Source organism: Drosophila ananassae, chromosome 3L (assembly GCF_017639315.1).
Source record: "Drosophila ananassae strain 14024-0371.13 chromosome 3L, ASM1763931v2, whole genome shotgun sequence".
NCBI classification, from domain to species: domain Eukaryota; kingdom Metazoa; phylum Arthropoda; class Insecta; order Diptera; family Drosophilidae; genus Drosophila; species Drosophila ananassae.
Window position 1 is genome coordinate 5,761,838 of NC_057929.1, and position 19,545 is coordinate 5,781,382.

Below are 19,545 nucleotides of genomic sequence, written 5' to 3' on the forward strand. Positions count from 1 at the left end.
AAATAGAAAGTTTGCCTAGCAGCTTTTAGAGAGTGGAGAAAATACTAATTAGTAACAGATTTAATTTTTAATGTAAAATAAAATAAATATAAAGTGGATTTTAAATAAGCTCTGTGTATTGTAACAAAATGTGCATAAAATAAAAGCTTAATGCTCCAAATACATAATCAGCCAACTCGCAATTGAAATATTTGTCGGGTGTCCGATAACTCTAAGGCCCTTCACACGGGCCCATTTTGTTTTGCAGTCGAGTAATGTATACAAAATAAGCGGCGGCTGTAATATTTGTTGTTATTTTAATGAAACTGCATTTGAAATGAGTATTAACGTGGTTGCGAACATGGAGGAGAAGCCTACCAGCGACGAATTACCGTATTTCCCGGAAAATTTTCCGGGAAAGGTGTGCTGTTTATGCAACCTCGGTGAGAAAAGTGCCTTGGGCCAGGGAGCTATTCTGCAGCTGAAGGCGCCAGCGCCTAATGACCTGAAGGAAAAGTATCCAACTGACCGGCTGAAGGAGGACGGATGCAGGCCATTCTATGGCACCAAGCAGACGCCAGCCAGCACAAGCGATTGCAATTATGAGCTGGACAAGATTGGTCAGGCGGAGATAGTGCATCCCGCGGAATTTCTGGACGAGGGTTTCATTTACGTGCACCGTATGTGCGTAATGTGGTCGCTGCGTAAGAGCCAGATAACCGACGCGGATGCAGCGTACTTTGCTAGTCACTTTGCCGAGTTTTTGGAACAAAAGTGCAACTTCTGCGGTCGCTATGGTGCCTCTATTAACTGCAAGATGAAATGCCGACAGGTGCACCATTGGCCATGTGCGGCGGCCGCAGGCTGCCTCCTAATCCTGGAGAGCTTTACGGTCTTCTGTACGGAACATTTAAGTCAAGTGATTTTAATATGTATGTTTTTCGTTTAAATTTATGAGAAATTTTGCTAAAAAGAATAAATTACAGGCAGCGACAACAATGTAGAGTGCCTGACGTGTTCTTCGCTGGGGGACTTGTCCAAGCTGATTATGTGTAGTACCTGTGGAGACCATTTCCATTCCACCTGTGTTGGTCTGGCCAACTTGCCAGGTAAGTTCATATTCTTCCTATAATTTCCAAAAAAAAACTATAACATCTTGTTTTTTAGACACCCGTTCTGGCTGGAACTGCGCGCGCTGCACCAAATGCCAGATCTGTAGAGTACAGGACTCTAATGACCTGAAATATGTAAAGTGTGAGCAGTGCCAGAAGATATATCATGCTTCGTGCTTGCGACCTGTGATTTCAGCTATTCCCAAATACGGATGGAAGTGCAATGTAAATTGAATCTATCTGACATATATTTCGAAATAAATGGCATACTTTTTTCAGCGGTGTCGCGTCTGCACGGATTGTGGATCACGAACGCCTGGTGGTGGAAGCTCTTCGCGCTGGCACAGCCACTACACAATCTGCGATTCGTGCTATCAGCAGCGCAACAAGGGATTTTCCTGCCCCATTTGCCAAAAAGCCTATAGAGCAGCGTCCCACAAGGAAATGGTCAAGTGCAGCTGGTGTAACAAGTAATTTTTTCCGAATTTGATTTATGTTTTTATTCACCACCCCTTTGCTTTCAGATTCGTGCACAGTACGTGTGATGAAGAGGCGGATTTGACGGCCTATCACAAGAAGAAGGAACTCAATCCTGACTACGATTACGTCTGTCCAAACTGCAAGAGCAGTCCGGCGGGTCCAGGCCAGTCTCAACAAGCCATAGACTCCATCGTATTGTCTGGAATGGACTCTGGATCCGACCAACTAAGTCTAAAGGACATTGAGATTGATCCACTGGAAGGAAAGCCCAACATCGATGCATCTATGGACGATTTTCAGAAATTCTCAGTTGGGAAAAAGAAGGTCTGCTTTCCGAGTACTCGGGGCAAGAGCGGAAAGTTTGTGCTGCAGCGCATGGGAGTGATGTCGCAAATCAACAAAAAGCGCAGCACACGCGGAAAGGGACGCCAGTTGGCGCTGCCCAGCATTTCAAGCGATCGATGCCCCAATCGCAACATGGACACCGACCTGACAAGCGATAAAAAGATGCTGTTGTGCTCGGCTCGCGACAAGTATATATTGACCCAAGACATCTGTGTAATGTGCGGTTCTTTAGGCATTGAGAGCGACTCGGCGATGATCACATGTGCCCAGTGTGGACAGTGCTACCATCCGTACTGTGCCGGCGTGAAACCGTCTCGGGGCATCCTCCAGAAGGGATGGCGATGTCTGGACTGCACGGTGTGCGAGGGATGTGGAAAGAAAAATGACGAGGCGCGTCTTCTACTGTGCGACGAATGCGACATTTCCTACCACATCTACTGCGTGAATCCTCCGCTCGAAACAGTGCCCACTGGCAACTGGAAATGCTCCTTCTGCACGCTGTGCCAGAAGTGTGGGCGCAATCCCACCGAGAAGAGTGAGTTTGGCGACTCCAACATGCCCGAGTGTCCGCCGTGTGCCAGCCAATCCGCGTGCAATGTGTGCAAGAGTGCGTACGCCAACGGCGAGATGATTATCCAATGTGAGCACTGTGAACTCTGGTCGCACTTCCTCTGCGACACTGTCAACGCCCAGTTAACCATCGACCACTACGACAGCAACATATACAAGTGCCTGAAATGTCGCAGTGCGTCGAAGAGTCTGTTGTCTCTGATGGAGTCCAAGCATGGGGATGCTCTTGGCTCCGGTCTGCAGGCGCACTTAAGCAAGACATCTTTAAACGCCACACTGGCGGGATCAGGATTGGACGTAAAAGGTCTCCCCGATAGAAACAATATGACTTTGGCCAGTGAAATGTCTGAGGTTGCCCCCGAAGCTCTGCACTGGATCGATGGCGTTTGCCTGAGTGAGAGCGGACTGGGCATGATCAAGTCCCTCTCCACGGAGATCAAGCGGAAGCGGAAGATGCGACAAACCATGGGCAATGGCAAGGATGGGCAGGCGGAAGCGGCGGAGGAGGCGCAAAGTGAAAAATACAAAGACGGAATGGTATGGGATGGTACGGAGAACGCCATTCCCGAGGGCTTCACCATCTCCACCAATGACGAGGGTGTGCACATCCTCCGCAAAAAGCGCCAGCGTAACTTGCAAAAACTTGGCATCGGCGGGTTTTCTGTACGGAATCGTGGCCTGAAAAAGGATAGTGAAGAAGCTGCGGCAGCCGATCAGTTGAATGCCCTCATGATCATGGACAAAAAGAAGAAAATCATTCGGAAAAAGCAAAAGAACAAACTGATTGAAGCGTATCCCGTGTACCTGCAAGAGGCCTTCTTTGGGAAGCCACTGTTGGAATGTGGCGAAGTGGTCATGGCCGAGTCAGATTCTTCCGATGAAATCGACGCCTCCATGAAAATGTACTTTACGCGACCTGAAGGCAAGGGCCCCGAAGTAGAAACCCCGCCTGTTACCAAGAGTCCGGCAAAAACACTTAAGAAAGTGAAGGCCGAGAAGATTGTTCCCGAAAACAAGACCATTTTCATCGAGCAAATGTCAATGGGAATCCAGCAAAAGCCACCAATGACGCCTACTGCCAATGTTTTTGGTAAACAGTTTATATTTAACTGTTAAAATTATATTTTAATGCATTAATTTCATTGTTTCAGATCCCTCACTTACTGAAATGACAACTGTGCTGACCAACAGGCATCCCCTTGACACCCTAACTTCGCCCAACATTGCCGAGCTGGACGGAACAAACTCTGTCAACATGGTGGCGCCCGCTGAGATCTTAGAGAAGCCTATGCGGTGAGTCTCTACTTTAATATAAGACTAGTCTTCTTCTAATCCGCTGGCATATCATTTTCAGAGAATCACCTGTTGTCCTGGTAGACAACTACATGGTGCCGCAACAACAACTGCCACAGGATCAGAAGTTCCCCAGCCAAATGTATTTGCCAGGAAACATGACAGTGAATCCTCCGCAGATGAATCCACCACAGCAACTTCACTTCCATCAGCCATCGGACTTGAATTTGAACGCACAAAATGCCAATAAGCCGAAAATGCAGGGCATGATGGGTCAGGTCATCATGCAGACTGACAAGAGGCCAGATGAAGAGGTTAAAGTGGCCGAGCCAGCAACCGAGAATCTAAACGCTGGTACCCAAAAAACTGCTGAGAAAATGCGCAAAGATGAGGGTAAGAATTCAGGGAATCTCAACTATTTCTTTTTCATACTTATATCAATCCTTTTTGTCAGATCTTGGACCCATGGCTACCATTTCGGCAGTGTTGTACGCCAATACGGAGCATCCGAACCTAAAGGAACTCTTCCCGAACTGGAACGATCGCTGCAAACAGATCTTGAAGCGATGGCGCTCGCTGTGCAATGACAAGAAGGCCCCATTCCTGCAAAAAGCTAAGGACAATAGGTCGGCACTGCGACAGAGGCGGGAGCAGAACAAAATTCCAATGCCACCGAAGCCACAAAAGCAGGAGGAAATGGGAAGAGTGTGGAAGCAGCAGCCCAAACTAAAAGAGGACCAGTCCAACATGTTTGTCACATTCAGTAAGTTCAAAATATTATAGTTTATGTTTGAAAGGCAATTAATTAATTTATTTTTAGATGGAAATGCCTACGAGATGGCCACCTATGTTAGTAGCCCGGCACAGCCAACCACCCCGCATCAGATAATGACAAACGTAAATGAGAATCTGGTGATTAAGGCCACCATGCAGAGGACCACTGTGCAGGCCACTACCCCGAACACCATGAAAATGGCCACTGTTGATAATCGACTAGAATTAAATTCGGTTTACGGCGCCGAACCGATTGGGGATAAAAAATTAAGGAACCTACTGCAAAAGAACAGTACGGAACCGATGTTAATGGGCAACAACTCTGATATATTCCTACAGAATGATGTCCTGCGAATGGGCATGATGCAGAATACGCCGATAACGCAGAACAATCCAATGATGAGCATAAGCGGCAAATCTCAGCCATCGGAAGGCAGGACCTTGGAGCAAGAGGTTAAGATGGGCGAGCCCCAGGAAAGCGCTGCTTCTGCTGTCGAACTGGAGAATGTTGGATTTAGTGATCTGCTTGGTGGGCTCGGGGAAGGGGACGACGATGATCTCCTGAAGTCGCTTACCTCCGAGATGGGAGACGATTTTAATATTCTAGAATACGCGGACCCAGAATTAGACGTAAATGTTCTCAACTCATTAGATTTTGATGACAATGAAAAGTGTTCGGCATAGGAAATAGAACTAACTGTCCAACATAAATAAAAATAAAAAGAAATGCAATATTTAACAATATATTTTAATAATTTCCTGTTTTCAAACATTAAATTTCACACAAAAAAACAAAAATCAAATTAATCGGGTCACAGGGCGGGAGATCGCCGGCGATTTCTCAAAATATCAACATTGATTTCTCATTTCCATTTATGTGAAAGTCGTACGCATGTTACCTTTTCACTTTCGGCTGCTGGTGGGGTCAATAGATAGCCGAAACATGAGATATTTCGGTATTTTACACCTATCTCTTGTTATTTACATTTTTAACCTTTTAGTTTCTGGGGCGTTTTCAAGATTGAACCTCAAGTATGCGATTTTAAAGCAATCCCAAAGCCATAATCGTCAAAACGAGACTTTGGGTGAGTATGAAATGAAGTTTATTTGAAATTTACAATTTTAATTATCGATTCTCGAAAGAAAATCTCCAGAGAACCAAGTATGATGTTCAGAAGACTATGCGAGTTATATTTTACAAGTGAGTTTTAGATAATTTTACCTTAATTTTAATTGATAAATATATTTCTTTTTCTTAAGAAACAACACGAAAACTTTGGAAGCATCTGCCTTTGTGGACAATTATAACATCAAAGCTTCAGGTTGTTCCACCTCGGACAAGTTTGCCATTGTTCTTCATGGATGGATTCAAAGCTGTGCTGACGAATGGTCCATCTCGCTAATTGACCGTAAGCCAGTTTTTATTTTTAAAAAATTAATGAGTTAAATATAAGATATATTTATAAGGCCTAAGTTTCTATCGTGGAGGCTGTATAATTTGCATAGACTACAGTGTAGTGGCCAGTTCTTCTTATATGCGGTAAGTTTGTTAAATAAAAAATGGTTTAAAATATATATTTTTATTAAAAATGATCTATTAAATCTTTTAGATTATATACAAACTTTGATACCCTCACTAAAGCCATCACTTCCATTATACTGACTTTAATAAACCAAGGATTCGACCCCAAAAGAGGATACATGTTTGGATTCAGTTTTGGTGGACAACTGGCATCGGCTGTGGGACGTTCTCTGTGGCCTCTCCATGTCATCCAAAACATAGACAGTAACTAAATTATATTACTTTTTTATCAGATCAGTTATACTTATTTTGTTCAGCTTGTGACATGGCTGGACCTGGCTTCGATCCAATTGCAGTGGACCACTCAAAGGCCGGAAAACATGTCCAATGCTTCCATTCTAGCGCGGATAAAGGCACCTTTATCTACTCCTGCCATCGAAACATCATGTTAGGCAGCTGTGGACTGAAGCAGCCTTCGGTGGTCAGTCAACTGCATCTGGGCAGCCATGGACTCTGCGTTGACATCTACATCAACACCTTCGACTACCCGTTCTATGCCCTCAACTCGACGCCCCCTGAATGTCTGTCCTTTCAAAAGGCCGCCAAGATTCCCAATGGATACACAGTCGGCTACGAGGAGAACTTCGACAGGTAAGACTTAAATCCATTGGAAAGCGATCATTTCTCTCAACTATCCGTGTTTCTCTCAGCCAAGTCACTGGACAAATTTTTGTTCCGACCAGTCTACATTATCCCTATAATTTATCAAAAAAGGAACTTAGTGTTTTGGTAAAAAATAAAGGATAAAAACTTAAGAAAAATAAAATAAAAATATCAATTATGTAGTATCTGATATCAATTCTTGTGCAGTTTATTCGATTTCAGCTCATACTTGTTTGTAGTTTATTTTTAATTCACCAAAAATATATTTCAAATCAAATTTGAATTATGCATATATACACTACATTAAATCGGTATAGTAGCCATATCTATTGATTAGGGCAGTCATTGGGGGACTGTTTCTTGTTGCCAGCCGCCTTCTGGCCCTTTGCTGGTGGTTCCTCATCATCATCGTAGTCATCGTCCTCGCCTTCAAACTCCTCCTCATCCTCATCGTCCTCATCATCGACAATGTCACCGGTGAAGTAGAGCACAGCTTTTGGAATAATTCTGGCGCGCAAAAAGTGTCCGATTTCGAAATCGGTTGCAAGAATCTGTTGAGAATATAATACGAATTAAGTATAAAATTTAAATAAATTATCAGGAGAGGGCCGGCCTACCTGCTGGGAATCATCATCGATCTCCTCGTCGGCTGGAACCTCGGGTGGGTTGAAGAAGTTGAAGAAGGAATCAGTTGGGACCTGCTTGACAATGGTGCGCACTGCGCCACGCTCCTTATGCTTCTGCTTCTTCCTGATGGTCTTCACCGTCAAATTCATTTTCTTCTCCCAGTTGATGGTGCATCCCTTTATTAGAAAAGTAAATCATTGTCAATTAATTGAATAATTAATTGAGGAAAAAGAATAAAATACCGAGCACTTGTAGATCTCTGGTCCCTCAAAGGCAAATGGATCTTCTGGATCGACCGTGGACTTCAAAACGTATTGCTTTGTTAGAACCGTGTTTGTGAAGTATTCGTTCTTATCGAAATGGAATTCCAGGGTATACGAATGCTACAAAAAAAGATCGTCTGTCAACATATTTAGAGCCAGGTGAAATGAATGAGAAACATACCCCGCTATCGTATTTGATGGAAATATCAGTCAGCTTTCGCATAGCTGGTTCGTCGTGGGGTTGCACCATTTCGGAGAGAATAGCAGTGTTGCGGAAAACCGTCAGCCAGAAACCGGGTATACCCTTGGCGTTTTGGGGAATATTTTTATAGGTCTTCAAGGCTTCTTCGAAGACTTCAATTTCGCCATCGATCTCTGGATTCTGCTCTGGCTCCTTCCAGTTGGGTTTCTCTACATCGGGATCTACTGTACCCTCGATAATTTCCTTGCGCTTGTCGAACAACGGCTGGTACTTGAGCTGATAGCTTCGCTCTAGCTTGTAGACCTCTTCGAAGAAATCGGCTTCGATTTTCAGGTGCTCCAATTGCAGGTTTTTCAGAGCCGTGATTCTGTTTTGGACTACGGGCGGCAGAACCTTAACCATTTGCTGCAAGTACTGGCGCCGCAGCACTGAGTTCATGTAAGCGGGCCTGTTGCAAGGTTGTTGTTTTAGCAATTGCCTTGAAATCGTTGAATGTCGTCATACTTACATCGACTGGCAGTCGGAGCCAGACTTCTCGTCCTCAACTTCGTTGCAGGACTCGGATTCAACAGTTCCCTCTGGTGGAGCGTCCATTTTAAGTTACTAGAGTTTCAAAAAAAAAAAAAAAAAAAATGTTATTACTTTTTTTAAATTCCAAGAATATTAAACGTTTGCGACGATGTACAGACATCGAAGGACACAAAGGATGCATCGGCGTGTGCATACATATGTATGTGTGTGAGAAAATTTGCAAGTTTGAAGGAATGTCGGGTCGATTGCATATTAAAAATTGAATTACATATGCATGTATGCCCTTTAATATTATATAGTTAACATTCGCACACAACCAGAGCCATTTTAAAAACTAATACGCCATTCCGGTCCTCTGGTGCAAATATATTTCTGCTCACACACACACACACACGCCCGTACATACAAATGTACGCTTTCAATCAAATTACCACACATTGCGCTCTTTTAAAACACGTGGTGGAGCAGAAACGCCTACAAGCCTAACGGAACAAGGCGCGCTGCGACACTCTCAATTAATGTAACCATTATTATTAACGCACGTTGCGAAAGCCATTCTCGCTGTCCACCACCCACACAGATTATTTAAATAATTTAACTTACCTTTAAATTCAGAAAGCGAACGACAAAACGACCCGACAAGCACAGCAGCGACGCCGACGGAAAAAAGAAGAAGAGATTGCCAGGGTTGCCATGTCGTCGGCCAAGTTTCGCTGGCCTGAAGACCTAAAACTTGCAAGCTTATCGATGGGACTATCAATCGATGATAATAGAACCCAACGAGCAACTTTTTCTTATGATCTTATGAAGGCCCTTGTCTCTTCAGTTTTTATTATTAAATTAACAACAATATGTTACATATTTTACTAAGTTTATTTGATAATTTCAACGATCAACAGGTAAAACACGATCAACAGGTGTAATCATATTCAGGGTTAATGCTTCAGTTTTAATGCCAAACACATTTAAGAATAACATTGGGAAAATACACACTTAATTTACTTAATCTTATTATTTTATCTTTAAAATTTTAAAAACTTTTTCAAAAAGTTCCCACTCAACTATCGCATAAAATATGCATCCCTATTGTATGTAAAAATATAAATTCTTTACATAGCACATTTGAAATAATTTTTGCAAACTAAATCTTGGAAAACAATCATTTAAAATGATTATATTTTAAACAAAATTAAATAACTAGCATCAAATATAATTATAATAGTGTGACTATAATTTCAGCTGTGATAATATAGTTTTTATTTTTTTAAGTAATATTTTTTGTATAATTTTTATTTATGTATGTGAAAAATATTTTTAAAAAATACTATACAACATGGATTATCATTTACATATATATAGCCTTTTCGGCCACTTTGACTGCCTTATAAACTTTGGCCAGAATCAGTACTTTTCTGCGTCCACAAATGTGGAGGGAAAATTATCATAAAAATGGTATCAAGAGGAATTAGGGTGCTAATTGCAATAAAAAAATATCACTGGCGGATTTTTTTCCAAAATACAATCGGTTTTCATGCGTTCCCCTATGCGTTACATTTGATTTCAATTCACTTTTCATTAATACAAACAGCATTTCCCCCACTCGCGATTCCAAATTATATACAGTGGAAAATCATTTTGTATTACTCATGCGCCTTTAATATGATAGTTTTATTTTATTCGTACAATTGAAAAGTTCACTAAATTATAAGGAGGAGGAGCACCAGCCACAATAAATAAATATATAGGCTAAAAAAAAAGGACGCTAGTTAGAATAAGTGGGATCGTCGGTGATTTCTTCAAGGCGCTTGCTCAAGTAAATGAAATAAAATTTCGCTGCGCGTCAACATTACATTTTTCCCGTATCAATAGCGTTCCCCAATGTACATATCCGCGTATGTATGACTGATTGTTCAGTGGGCTACCGATGTGAGATTTGCGTTAATTGTGCGGTACTCCAGGTTTATGGATCGAAAACTCTTTGATTTAATTAATGTTAGATAATAAGCGCTATTCCAGACCAGGTGTCATCTGATTTTTACGTTAGCCCCCGTCCTTTACTACATGCACTGCGTGTAAATATGCACTTCTTTGTGCATGTAGATTTGTATTTACGTTAATCTATGGAATAATTTCCTATATGTGTGTATGTCTGTGATAGCGTACCAATCGATGTGTACAGATTTGTCCATTTATCAATGGACAACAGCCCCACTTGGGGTTTTCAGCTTGTCTTTCTTGTTTTTTTTTTTGTTAGGCCCCTGGGGAGATGAGACAATAAGATCGTGATAAGCACACAGCCTTTGTATGTATGTAAATACACTCACGCACCAATTTACATACACATGTAGGAAGTTGTGCAAATGTATCTACATATCTCATAGAATGGATGTCTCCTGGAATTTATGGATTGCTATCCAAAACATATATTAGGTCATGACTAAAGTACCGTATTAGTTTTTATCAGTCTGTGCTTAATCATACTAGATAGTTTTCGCTTCAGAATGTTTCCCATATTTTAATATATCATTTAATATTCTTTCTAGTCATCCTTAGTGAGCAGCAAAGTTATAATATTATATAAAAAAAAGTCTTAAATTAAGTATATTTCTCATGTATGACATAACGAGCAACTTAGTAACCGTTATCTCTTGTTCCCAATAAGATTATAAACCGATTGTCGCCCGAGATCGAAAACAGTTTTTTATCTGACTGGAAATGGGCGCATTTTTTCAAGACATTTCTTTTTTTCTTGGCCGTCTACTAATTTCCATAGTCATGTGATCATAAACTAATACTATTTAAATAATTAGTGTAAAGGTGCTTTGGAAGATATCACGGGGTTTCAAGGGAGCGGCAAGCCCAAGAAACTGGATCTAATTAGTTTTAAGTTAATTATCTTTCGGATAAAAATCTTACGTTTTTTTCGGCAGTTTTAAAGGAAAACGAAAAGAGCTTATTGGAGTTGGGATATCCGGTATTAATGTCTGTTTGATTTCGATCAATCAAGTCTTTCGGCGGAGACAGGGAAAGTGTAGAAAGTAAACCCTTTAAGCTACAAAGCTAGTAGTTTTAGGATATCTCATACGGATTATGTTGCGGCAAATCAAAAAGAACAAAAGACTTGAACTTATGGGACTTTTAGATTAAAACTGAGCTTAGTTGGTAGTTCGAGGACATCCACTGCCCGCCTGTATTAGGGGAACGCATTTGATTGAATTTTAATCCTCTAGAATCTAGACTAATGAGTACCTCCTTTTATTTCAGAGTGCCTTACATCCATAAATATGCCAGATAGATTTCAAGTGACGAAAGCAGAAGAAGATACCGTCTTGGACTACAATAATGACGAATCGGCGAGCGGAAAACTTCTCGGAGACATCCTCGACGAGACTCTAGGTGAGAACCGAACATCCCGCAAAGCTTCCGGCAGGGGTGGGTGGGTGAACATATTCCATGTTACCCTGGGCAGACTGTATCGGCGGATGGATGGAGCTTATGGGCCTGCAATTCTATCCTCCTCCGGTGCCCCAAATTGTAAAAGTCCGGGATGCCCTGCTGACACAATTTTCCGGCAGCTGTAAGGCAAAGCTTGTTGTACCTGCGAAAAGCTTTTTGAGACTGAGAGCCGCCCAGGCGGCATAGCTTTCGCCTTGGATTTTTTTCCCTTCCCTTCCAGCGGATGCTGGGCGAGAGTGCTGAATGTCCTGGCTAAAATCCTGCGACTGAGAGTGGGCTTGTGTGGGCCATTGGGACGTGTACCAAGGAATGTACACCTGCAGTGGCGTTTCGCTCTCACTCTCGCTCACCCAGTCCCAGTCCTAGTCCCATCCCTCCCATTATTTTTGCTCTCAATGCTGTTATGGTGTGTCCTGTCTCCTTTCGGCATCGTCCTGGCTTAGCTCTCGCGCGGGAGAGTGTGTGTGTATTAAAAATGTGTGTAGACAAAAGCTTTCGATTTCATCTCAATTGAACGCTCAGGGTCCTGGGCAACATAATTTTTATTCGCCCGAATACCAACAGTTTTCTTAGTTTTTCTATTAATCCAAACGAAAAGTAGCATACATCTGAGCGTTTTCGCTCGCCTAAAATAATTTTAGAAAGAATCTTCTTTCAAATAAAACAAAACAAAAAAAATTCTAAAAAAAAAGGAAACAAAATATATATAAAAAAAAATCTAAAACATGAAAAACCAGTTCTTTTTTGAGCACCTTTAACATATAACATACTTTTAACAATCGACGAAATTCTAACAATAATCAAATACATACATGAGATACAAGTGCGTTCAATTACAAAGTGTGTGCCATTTTTTTTTTTTGGATTGAAGATTACAGCCAGAGACCGTAACCGACCCCAGGCTATCCTTTCATTCGCCTGCGGATGCGGCACCAGGCTATTCATTTCGTAACAATTTGCCACAACATTAGTTCCCTCGAACAGTTTGGTTTTTATGTGTACTACTGCCACTAGTAGTGCTCGAGAGCCGCATTAAAAAAAAAAAAATAATAAGTGGACTTTAAGATTTATATTTACCGCCCTACGATGACGGCCTGAAAATCCTTGACCTAAATTAATCGGTTACATTTTTTTTCCCCATTTTCTTGTTGTTTGTCTGAGCTGGCACAATTTCTCACAGCATCTCCATCCTTACTTTTAAAATAATTCATTAGAAATTCCACACTCACTTCGGGAGCAGAGCCTCCCCCCCAAAAGCCCAACTGGAAACTCCAACTTTCAAATCTCAAAACAAAAAAAAAAGAAAATCTCAAGTACATGACCACATAAACGTGAATATACACTGATTCGGCCACGCCTTTCGGTTATATAATGCGAATGTGAAGAGTCCTTTTTTTTGTATGCTAAGGCTATGGGCTAAAGGCTATGGCTACTATATTCTCGTTGACATTCTAGTGTTACCTAATTTTAAGTGAAAAAAGTGCAATCTAGAGGAAAAGTTTGAAGTCAAACCTAACGTTAACATGCAAAGTAACAGTGCAAAAGATGATTCGGATGAAATGGAAATAATACCATCCGAACACAATGGTACAGTTCACGAAACAAAAAATGAAGGTATATATTAGGATATATTATATAAAATTATTATAGTAAACTATTGCATAATATTATTATTTCAAAATATATTAAACTCATAACTAATCTTAAATCCTAAAACCCTTTTTCAGACTCAGGTGATATCCACAGGGCTGAGGAAAACCAAAAGTCCAGCATCGACCCAAATCTATATTTATACGATGATGATTTGGCGACCAGGCCCCATATATCAACGTTCATTTCATCAATTGCCAATTATGAAAACACGATACCAGCGGCCACCGATCCCGATGCAAAGCCGGCAGCTCCATCGGCTCGAATGGGTATGTTTCGCCGCGACTTAATTAACTTATTGTCCTCTCATATTGAAAGGCCCACGACATGGCATATTGCACAGAACCACACACAACACTCCATCATACATAAAACTGCAGTCATTTCAGCCCCGACAAAGGCTGTATAAGAATAATTAATTCTCATCATCACATCATCGTTCTCTAACCCGCATAAGAATTCTTTGAAAATTATATACATTTTTCCATTGGGGGCATATTGCACATGAACTTAAATGAAATTGTTTTAGATGCAAGCTTGTCAATAAAAAATGAACTCACTCTGGTTAACTAACCACTTGGTCGCTAAATATTTGATCTTAAAGGTACCCTAATTGGAGTGTTCTTGCCATGCATTCAAAATATCTTTGGTGTCATATTGTTCATTCGATTAACATGGGTTGTTGGAACGGCTGGCGCCATCTGTGGATTCTTAATTGTGTTGACCTGCTGCTGTGTGGTAAGATATCATCATATCCAAAGGTAACCAATCCCAGTCATCCATTAAATTGGATTTCCAATTCCAGACAATGCTAACTGCGATTTCGATGTCGGCCATTGCAACGAATGGAGTGGTTCCTGCGGGAGGGAGCTACTTCATGATATCCCGGTAATTTCCACTGAAGGATTCTATATTATTTGTTTTTCTAATTGAAAAATATATGTATGTATATGTAGATCCCTGGGCCCTGAGTTTGGTGGTGCGGTGGGAATGTTGTTTTATACGGGAACCACATTAGCAGCGGCAATGTATATAGTCGGTGCTGTGGAAATCGTATTGGTAAGATGACTAGGCTCTCTAACCCATAACCCATGGGGGCTGGAAATATATTAAAAATTAATTTATTCACTTCAGACATACATGGCGCCGTGGGCATCAATCTTTGGCGACTTCACCAAGGATGCTGAGGCGATGTACAACAATTTCCGTGTCTACGGCACAATATTGCTCATTTTTATGGGTAAGTAAAAGTTAAAAGCCACATGAAAAGTATAAATTTTTTAATGTCTTTGCCACTAAACGTTAATGTAAAGGACTCATTGTGTTCGTGGGCGTGAAATTTGTCAACAAGTTCGCAACAGTGGCACTGGCCTGCGTCATTCTGTCGATAATAGCGGTCTATGTGGGAATATTTGACAATATCCATGGCAACGAAAAGCTATAGTAAGTTATATAGATATATTATCAAAGATTAACGGCTTGGATTAACACTTGACTTGATTGCCTTGATAGCATGTGTGTTCTGGGAAATCGACTTTTGAAGGACATCCCACTGGACAATTGCACAAAGGGCGATCCATTCATGGTGGACATTTATTGCCCGGATGGAAAATGCGATGACTACTACTTAAGTAAGTATTATAGTCCTCTCATTAACTCGGTAAGTATCTGATTAATTTCCTTCTTTAGCACACAACGTAACTAAGGTGAAGGGCATCAAGGGACTGGCCAGTGGAGTTTTCTACGACAACATTTTTCCTTCGTTTTTGGAGAAGGGCCAGTTTATATCCTACGGCAAGAACCCTTCTGATATCGAGAACACCAGTGGCCAGACATACAACCAGATCATGGCCGACATAACAACATCGTTCACCCTGCTCATTGGCATTTTCTTCCCATCGGTAACAGGTTCGTCTCAGACTACAATTAGTTTTGAAAATTTATTTGAAATTAATGGAGTTTCCTCTACTTTAGGTATCATGGCTGGATCTAATCGTTCTGGAGACTTGGCTGACGCTCAAAAGAGTATACCCATCGGAACGATATGTGCCATTCTGACCACCAGTACTGTTTACTTATCCAGCGTCATGTTCTTCGCCGGCACAGTGGATAATCTCCTGCTGAGAGATAAGTGAGTAGCCCTGACTATTATGATTAGAATTGCTTACTTATATTTTCAAATATCCCATTCAGATTCGGTCAATCCATTGGTGGAAAATTGGTGGTGGCCAACATTGCCTGGCCCAACCAGTGGGTCATTCTGATTGGCTCTTTCCTGTCCACCCTTGGAGCTGGTCTTCAGAGTTTAACGGGCGCTCCGCGTCTGCTTCAGGCCATTGCCAGGGACGAGATCATTCCCTTCCTGGCTCCATTCGCCAAGTCCTCGAGCCGTGGTGAGCCCACCCGTGCCCTGCTCCTGACCATTGTCATTTGCCAGTGCGGTATTCTCCTGGGTAAGTAGATATCATATCTTTCAAGAAACCAGAATCTGTAACTAAACACTTGCAGGCAATGTTGACTTGCTGGCGCCTTTACTCTCCATGTTCTTCCTTATGTGCTACGGTTTTGTTAACCTGGCTTGCGCCGTACAAACCCTGCTGAGAACTCCCAACTGGAGACCTCGGTTCAAGTTCTACCACTGGAGCTTGTCCCTGATCGGCCTGACACTGTGCATATCAGTCATGATCATGACATCCTGGTATTTCGCACTGATTGCTATGGGAATGGCCATTATTATTTACAAATACATTGAGTACCGAGGGTAAGCAACTAAAATAATTTATTTAAAGGTCTAATAATACAATCTATCTCTAAAATTGTAGTGCCGAAAAGGAGTGGGGTGATGGCATTCGTGGAATGGCTCTCACCGCCGCCAGGTACTCGCTCCTTCGTCTGGAGGAAGGCCCACCGCATACGAAAAATTGGCGTCCCCAAATTTTGGTGCTTTCAAAGCTCAATGATAACCTCTTGCCAAAGTATAGGAAGATATTCTCCTTTGCTACCCAGCTGAAAGCTGGCAAGGGACTGACGATTTGTGTGTCTGTGATAAAGGGCGACCACACGAAGATAGCTAACAAGGCAGTGGATGCAAAGTCCACGCTGCGCAAATACATGACCGATGAGAAGGTGAAGGGATTCTGCGATGTCCTGGTCGCCCAACAAATAGGAGAAGGCCTCAGCTCAGTGTAAGTTTCTAGAGATACTAGAGTACTATTATATACTAGAAATAATGATTCGATTGCAGTGTTCAAACCATTGGACTGGGTGGCATGAAGCCGAACACTGTCATCGTGGGATGGCCTTATAGCTGGCGACAGGAGGGGCGCAACAGCTGGAAGACCTTCATCCAAACAGTTCGCACAGTGGCCGCCTGCCACATGGCTCTCCTGGTGCCCAAGGGCATTAACTTCTATCCAGAATCGAACCACAAGGCAGTATTTTTAATAAATCCTTTTCTTTGTAACAAATATTAACTGTATGCTTCTCAACAGATTGGTGGCAACATCGACATCTGGTGGATTGTCCATGACGGCGGCCTGCTCATGTTGCTGCCGTTCTTGCTGAAGCAACATCGCACTTGGCGCAACTGCAAGCTGAGGATCTTCACTGTTGCTCAAATCGAGGACAACTCGATTCAAATGAAGAAAGATTTGAAGACATTCCTGTACCATCTGCGAATCGAGGCAGATGTCGAAGTGGTCGAGATGGTATGTCAAAAGTCATAAAAAATCCTGTATGTATTATGATTCTAAAAATATTTACAATAATTTTCAGAATAACAGCGACATTTCTGCCTATACCTATGAGCGGACACTTATGATGGAACAGCGTAATCAGATGCTGAGAGCATTAGGTTTAAATAAAAAAGAAAACTCCAAAGTGGTAAGTAGCCACCTGTTCGATTGGACGAAAAACTCTACTCACAACATTTAATCCGCATCTGTACTTCGTTTTAACGTGAAGAGGCTCATACGAATATCAACCCATTGTTTTTTGTTTGAAAACTGCCATAATGCACATTTGAATTTTGATTTTCTTAAATCTTAATTAGCATAGTTATTACGATTATTTGTTCGATTACGATTTGAAGTTATTGGTTTTTGATTGTTGAGAGGAAATGATTTGAGCTTTGGTTTTCATGTACTTTCAACTAATCATACAACTATCTGAGATCCAAATTATAACTTTACACTTTATATATGTATATTTGAAAATAAAAAGGGTCAGACTATAATGGACTTTAAGGAAACATCCAGTGATAATAAAATGTCTTTGGTAAAGAGTATAAACCGAACTATCCATATTGATATCTCCCAGATACAAACTCTTCATTGCTCGAACATACTATAACTATGAAATCAGCCCTCCTCGTGTCTCTCATCATCGCATATCCTTAGGGAGCATGTGTCTCTGTTCCGATCATCTTCATATCATAAACTTCTATGTGTTGTGTCTCTCTATATATGTATGTTTGTTGCTAATCCTCACTTCCGCATATCTATTATAACTCTATCGAAATGTAAATTACTCTCCAGTCACCAATTGGAATTTGCTTTAGCAGTAGCCTTTATCAGCAGAGATTCCAGGGACTCTTATAATCGTTAAATTATTATTTAATCCTGTCTATATCCTTCCGATAAGCCATATAAGTTAATAAAATTAAATATTTTGAGCTTTTCTTTTTGAATATATCTAAAGCACTGCTGAGAGAATATTAAGTGTGCAATTTAGACTAATTGTTATAAGAAAAAAAAAAATAAAAGATATATGTGTAAATGCTTTGTGGTATGCATCCCGAGAATATAGTTAATCCCTCCTCTGATATTGGCCTCTGTGCACCCTCTCTGCAACCTACTTTTCTCATACTCGTCCATGGTAACATTTTCAGGTTCAAACAATTGTAGACCACCATTATGACGCCACCAAAACGGCGTCTAAAGTTCGCTTCGCCGATCCAACTATAGAAGAAACACAAAATCACGTATGTACTTTCGACTATTGTTTATCTCATTGTCTCTAATCTCTCGATATAACACATAAGTATTTAAAAATTAAGTGAGATCAACGACCTCATGAAATGTAAGCCTGAGACTAAACATTTCTTTATTTAAACGAAACTGGAAACGAGTTAAGAACTTGATTTATTCTTTAAATGATAATTTATGCTTATTATCATTCTTGATTTTACATGATGTTTTATATTTTTATTTTAATGCGACGGCACTTGTCATTCCACTTGGAATTTGCATGAATTTGATCTAATATCTTACTGATCTGAATCCACAGGATTCTCACGACGAGAAACGTAACTCAATTGATTTGGATGGTCCCGAGCAAGAGGACGCACCTGAAACTACTTCTAACAAGGATGATTCAACAGAGAAAGCCGACGGAGACTTAAAGTCCAGTGTGAAACCGTAAGGATACTTACTTAAATTTATTATTTTTTATATAATTAATAAAATATTTGAAACAGGGATGAGTTCAATGTTCGTCGCATGCACACAGCAATAAAACTAAATGAAGTTATTGTAGAAAAGTCACAGGACGCCCAGTTGGTTATTATGAATCTACCGGGTCCTCCTAGGGAAGTGAGAGCGGAGCGTGAAAGCAATTGTAAGATTATATCTATTATTCCCACTAAAAAAAAGAGATATGCTAAAATTTTTGTTCCTTTCAGATATGGAATTTCTGGAGGTATTAACAGAGGGCCTTGAAAAAGTGTTAATGGTTCGTGGAGGAGGCCGTGAAGTTATAACAATTTACTCTTAAGAGCATTAATCGCTCAGTTTTATAAGAGTTCGCAACACTAGACAAGTTTAAGAATCAATCAAATTTTTAAAAGAAGGTTATTAATTTGTTATATTCAATCATATGTCCAAATATTTTATTTTTACGTAAATAAAATATCAAAAAATTGTAACAATAAACCACGGTCTACAGTAATTATTAATGGCGGGCTTTTTATATAGGAGGTTATGGATCAAAGAATCGAAGCTTTTTTTTGAACTTATCTACCCGACTTTTTACAGTTCCTAGTGATATCTTTACAGTACGATTGTGTAGATACAAATGTAT

General features: G+C 40.8%; 4 protein-coding genes across 16 annotated transcripts; 3 read left to right on the forward strand and 1 right to left on the reverse strand.

Annotated features, from left to right (window-relative positions):
• Positions 1-201: 201 nt before the first annotated feature.
• Positions 202-5,292, forward strand: LOC6495719 (histone-lysine N-methyltransferase 2C). Its single transcript, XM_001959398.4, has 9 exons — positions 202-911; positions 966-1,088; positions 1,147-1,316; positions 1,371-1,561; positions 1,616-3,576; positions 3,638-3,779; positions 3,841-4,172; positions 4,234-4,542; positions 4,600-5,292. Exons 1-9 carry the CDS (start codon positions 317-319, stop codon positions 5,235-5,237), a joined length of 4,461 nt encoding a protein of 1,486 aa, XP_001959434.1. The 5' UTR covers positions 202-316; the 3' UTR covers positions 5,238-5,292.
• Positions 5,293-5,435: 143 nt separating this feature from the next.
• LOC6495720 lies at positions 5,436-6,927 on the forward strand. Its single transcript, XM_032450954.2, has 7 exons — positions 5,436-5,638; positions 5,697-5,754; positions 5,814-5,962; positions 6,021-6,093; positions 6,164-6,339; positions 6,393-6,726; positions 6,786-6,927. The coding sequence occupies exons 1-7, from the start codon at positions 5,446-5,448 to the stop codon at positions 6,880-6,882; spliced, it is 1,080 nt and encodes a 359-aa protein (XP_032306845.1). The 5' UTR covers positions 5,436-5,445; the 3' UTR covers positions 6,883-6,927.
• On the reverse strand, positions 6,919-9,091 carry LOC6494912 (nucleosome assembly protein 1-like 1). 2 transcript variants are annotated; one of them, XM_014907585.3, is made up of 6 exons: positions 8,965-9,091; positions 8,339-8,433; positions 7,810-8,278; positions 7,608-7,748; positions 7,356-7,541; positions 6,919-7,289 (listed from the first exon to the last, which is right to left on the reverse strand). In XM_014907585.3, exons 2-6 carry the CDS (start codon positions 8,422-8,424, stop codon positions 7,065-7,067), a joined length of 1,107 nt encoding a protein of 368 aa, XP_014763071.2. In that variant the 5' UTR covers positions 8,425-8,433; positions 8,965-9,091; the 3' UTR covers positions 6,919-7,064. The 2 variants fall into 2 exon arrangements, with proteins under 2 accessions (XP_014763071.2, XP_044571305.1); XM_044715370.1 differs by lacking the exon at positions 8,965-9,091 and adding an exon at positions 8,630-8,718.
• Positions 9,092-10,164: 1,073 nt separating this feature from the next.
• On the forward strand, positions 10,165-19,420 carry LOC6495721 (solute carrier family 12 member 6). Of its 12 annotated transcripts, none has more exons than XM_014907978.3 (22): positions 10,165-10,174; positions 11,626-11,757; positions 13,545-13,736; positions 14,072-14,205; positions 14,273-14,355; positions 14,424-14,526; positions 14,602-14,707; positions 14,781-14,910; positions 14,980-15,098; positions 15,157-15,375; positions 15,442-15,598; positions 15,661-15,920; positions 15,976-16,228; positions 16,290-16,652; positions 16,712-16,901; positions 16,959-17,174; positions 17,242-17,349; positions 17,689-17,742; positions 18,356-18,448; positions 18,754-18,884; positions 18,944-19,083; positions 19,148-19,420. In XM_014907978.3, the coding sequence occupies exons 2-22, from the start codon at positions 11,646-11,648 to the stop codon at positions 19,237-19,239; spliced, it is 3,255 nt and encodes a 1,084-aa protein (XP_014763464.1). In that variant the 5' UTR covers positions 10,165-10,174; positions 11,626-11,645; the 3' UTR covers positions 19,240-19,420. The 12 variants fall into 12 exon arrangements, with proteins under 12 accessions (XP_014763464.1, XP_032306689.1, XP_032306690.1 ...); XM_032450801.2 differs by lacking the exons at positions 10,165-10,174; positions 11,626-11,757 and adding exons at positions 12,330-12,657; positions 13,273-13,431; XM_014907975.3 differs by lacking the exons at positions 10,165-10,174; positions 11,626-11,757 and adding exons at positions 12,330-12,640; positions 13,273-13,431.
• The last annotated feature ends 125 nt before the right edge of the window (positions 19,421-19,545 follow it).

Excerpts from the sequence above, each read along its gene's own strand:
- LOC6495719 (XM_001959398.4), top strand. The coding sequence starts at position 317 with ATGAGTATTAACGTGGTTGCGAACATGGAGGAGAAGCCTACCAGCGAC. Across the intron at positions 912-965 it reads AAGTCAAGTGATTTTAATAT|GCAGCGACAACAATGTAGAG; the intron begins GTATGTTTTTCG and ends AATAAATTACAG. Across the intron at positions 1,317-1,370 it reads AATACGGATGGAAGTGCAAT|CGGTGTCGCGTCTGCACGGA; the intron begins GTAAATTGAATC and ends TACTTTTTTCAG.
- LOC6495720 (XM_032450954.2), top strand. The coding sequence starts at position 5,446 with ATGTTACCTTTTCACTTTCGGCTGCTGGTGGGGTCAATAGATAGCCGA. Across the intron at positions 5,639-5,696 it reads TCGTCAAAACGAGACTTTGG|AAAATCTCCAGAGAACCAAG; the intron begins GTGAGTATGAAA and ends GATTCTCGAAAG. Across the intron at positions 6,094-6,163 it reads GCCAGTTCTTCTTATATGCG|ATTATATACAAACTTTGATA; the intron begins GTAAGTTTGTTA and ends TAAATCTTTTAG.
- LOC6494912 (XM_014907585.3), bottom strand. The coding sequence starts at position 8,424 with ATGGACGCTCCACCAGAGGGAACTGTTGAATCCGAGTCCTGCAACGAA. Across the intron at positions 7,749-7,809 it reads CCATCAAATACGATAGCGGG|CATTCGTATACCCTGGAATT; the intron begins GTATGTTTCTCA and ends CTTTTTTTGTAG. Across the intron at positions 7,542-7,607 it reads CAGAGATCTACAAGTGCTCG|GGATGCACCATCAACTGGGA; the intron begins GTATTTTATTCT and ends TTTCTAATAAAG.
- LOC6495721 (XM_014907978.3), top strand. The coding sequence starts at position 11,646 with ATGCCAGATAGATTTCAAGTGACGAAAGCAGAAGAAGATACCGTCTTG. Across the intron at positions 15,099-15,156 it reads ATGCGATGACTACTACTTAA|CACACAACGTAACTAAGGTG; the intron begins GTAAGTATTATA and ends TTCCTTCTTTAG. Across the intron at positions 18,885-18,943 it reads TTAAAGTCCAGTGTGAAACC|GGATGAGTTCAATGTTCGTC; the intron begins GTAAGGATACTT and ends TATTTGAAACAG.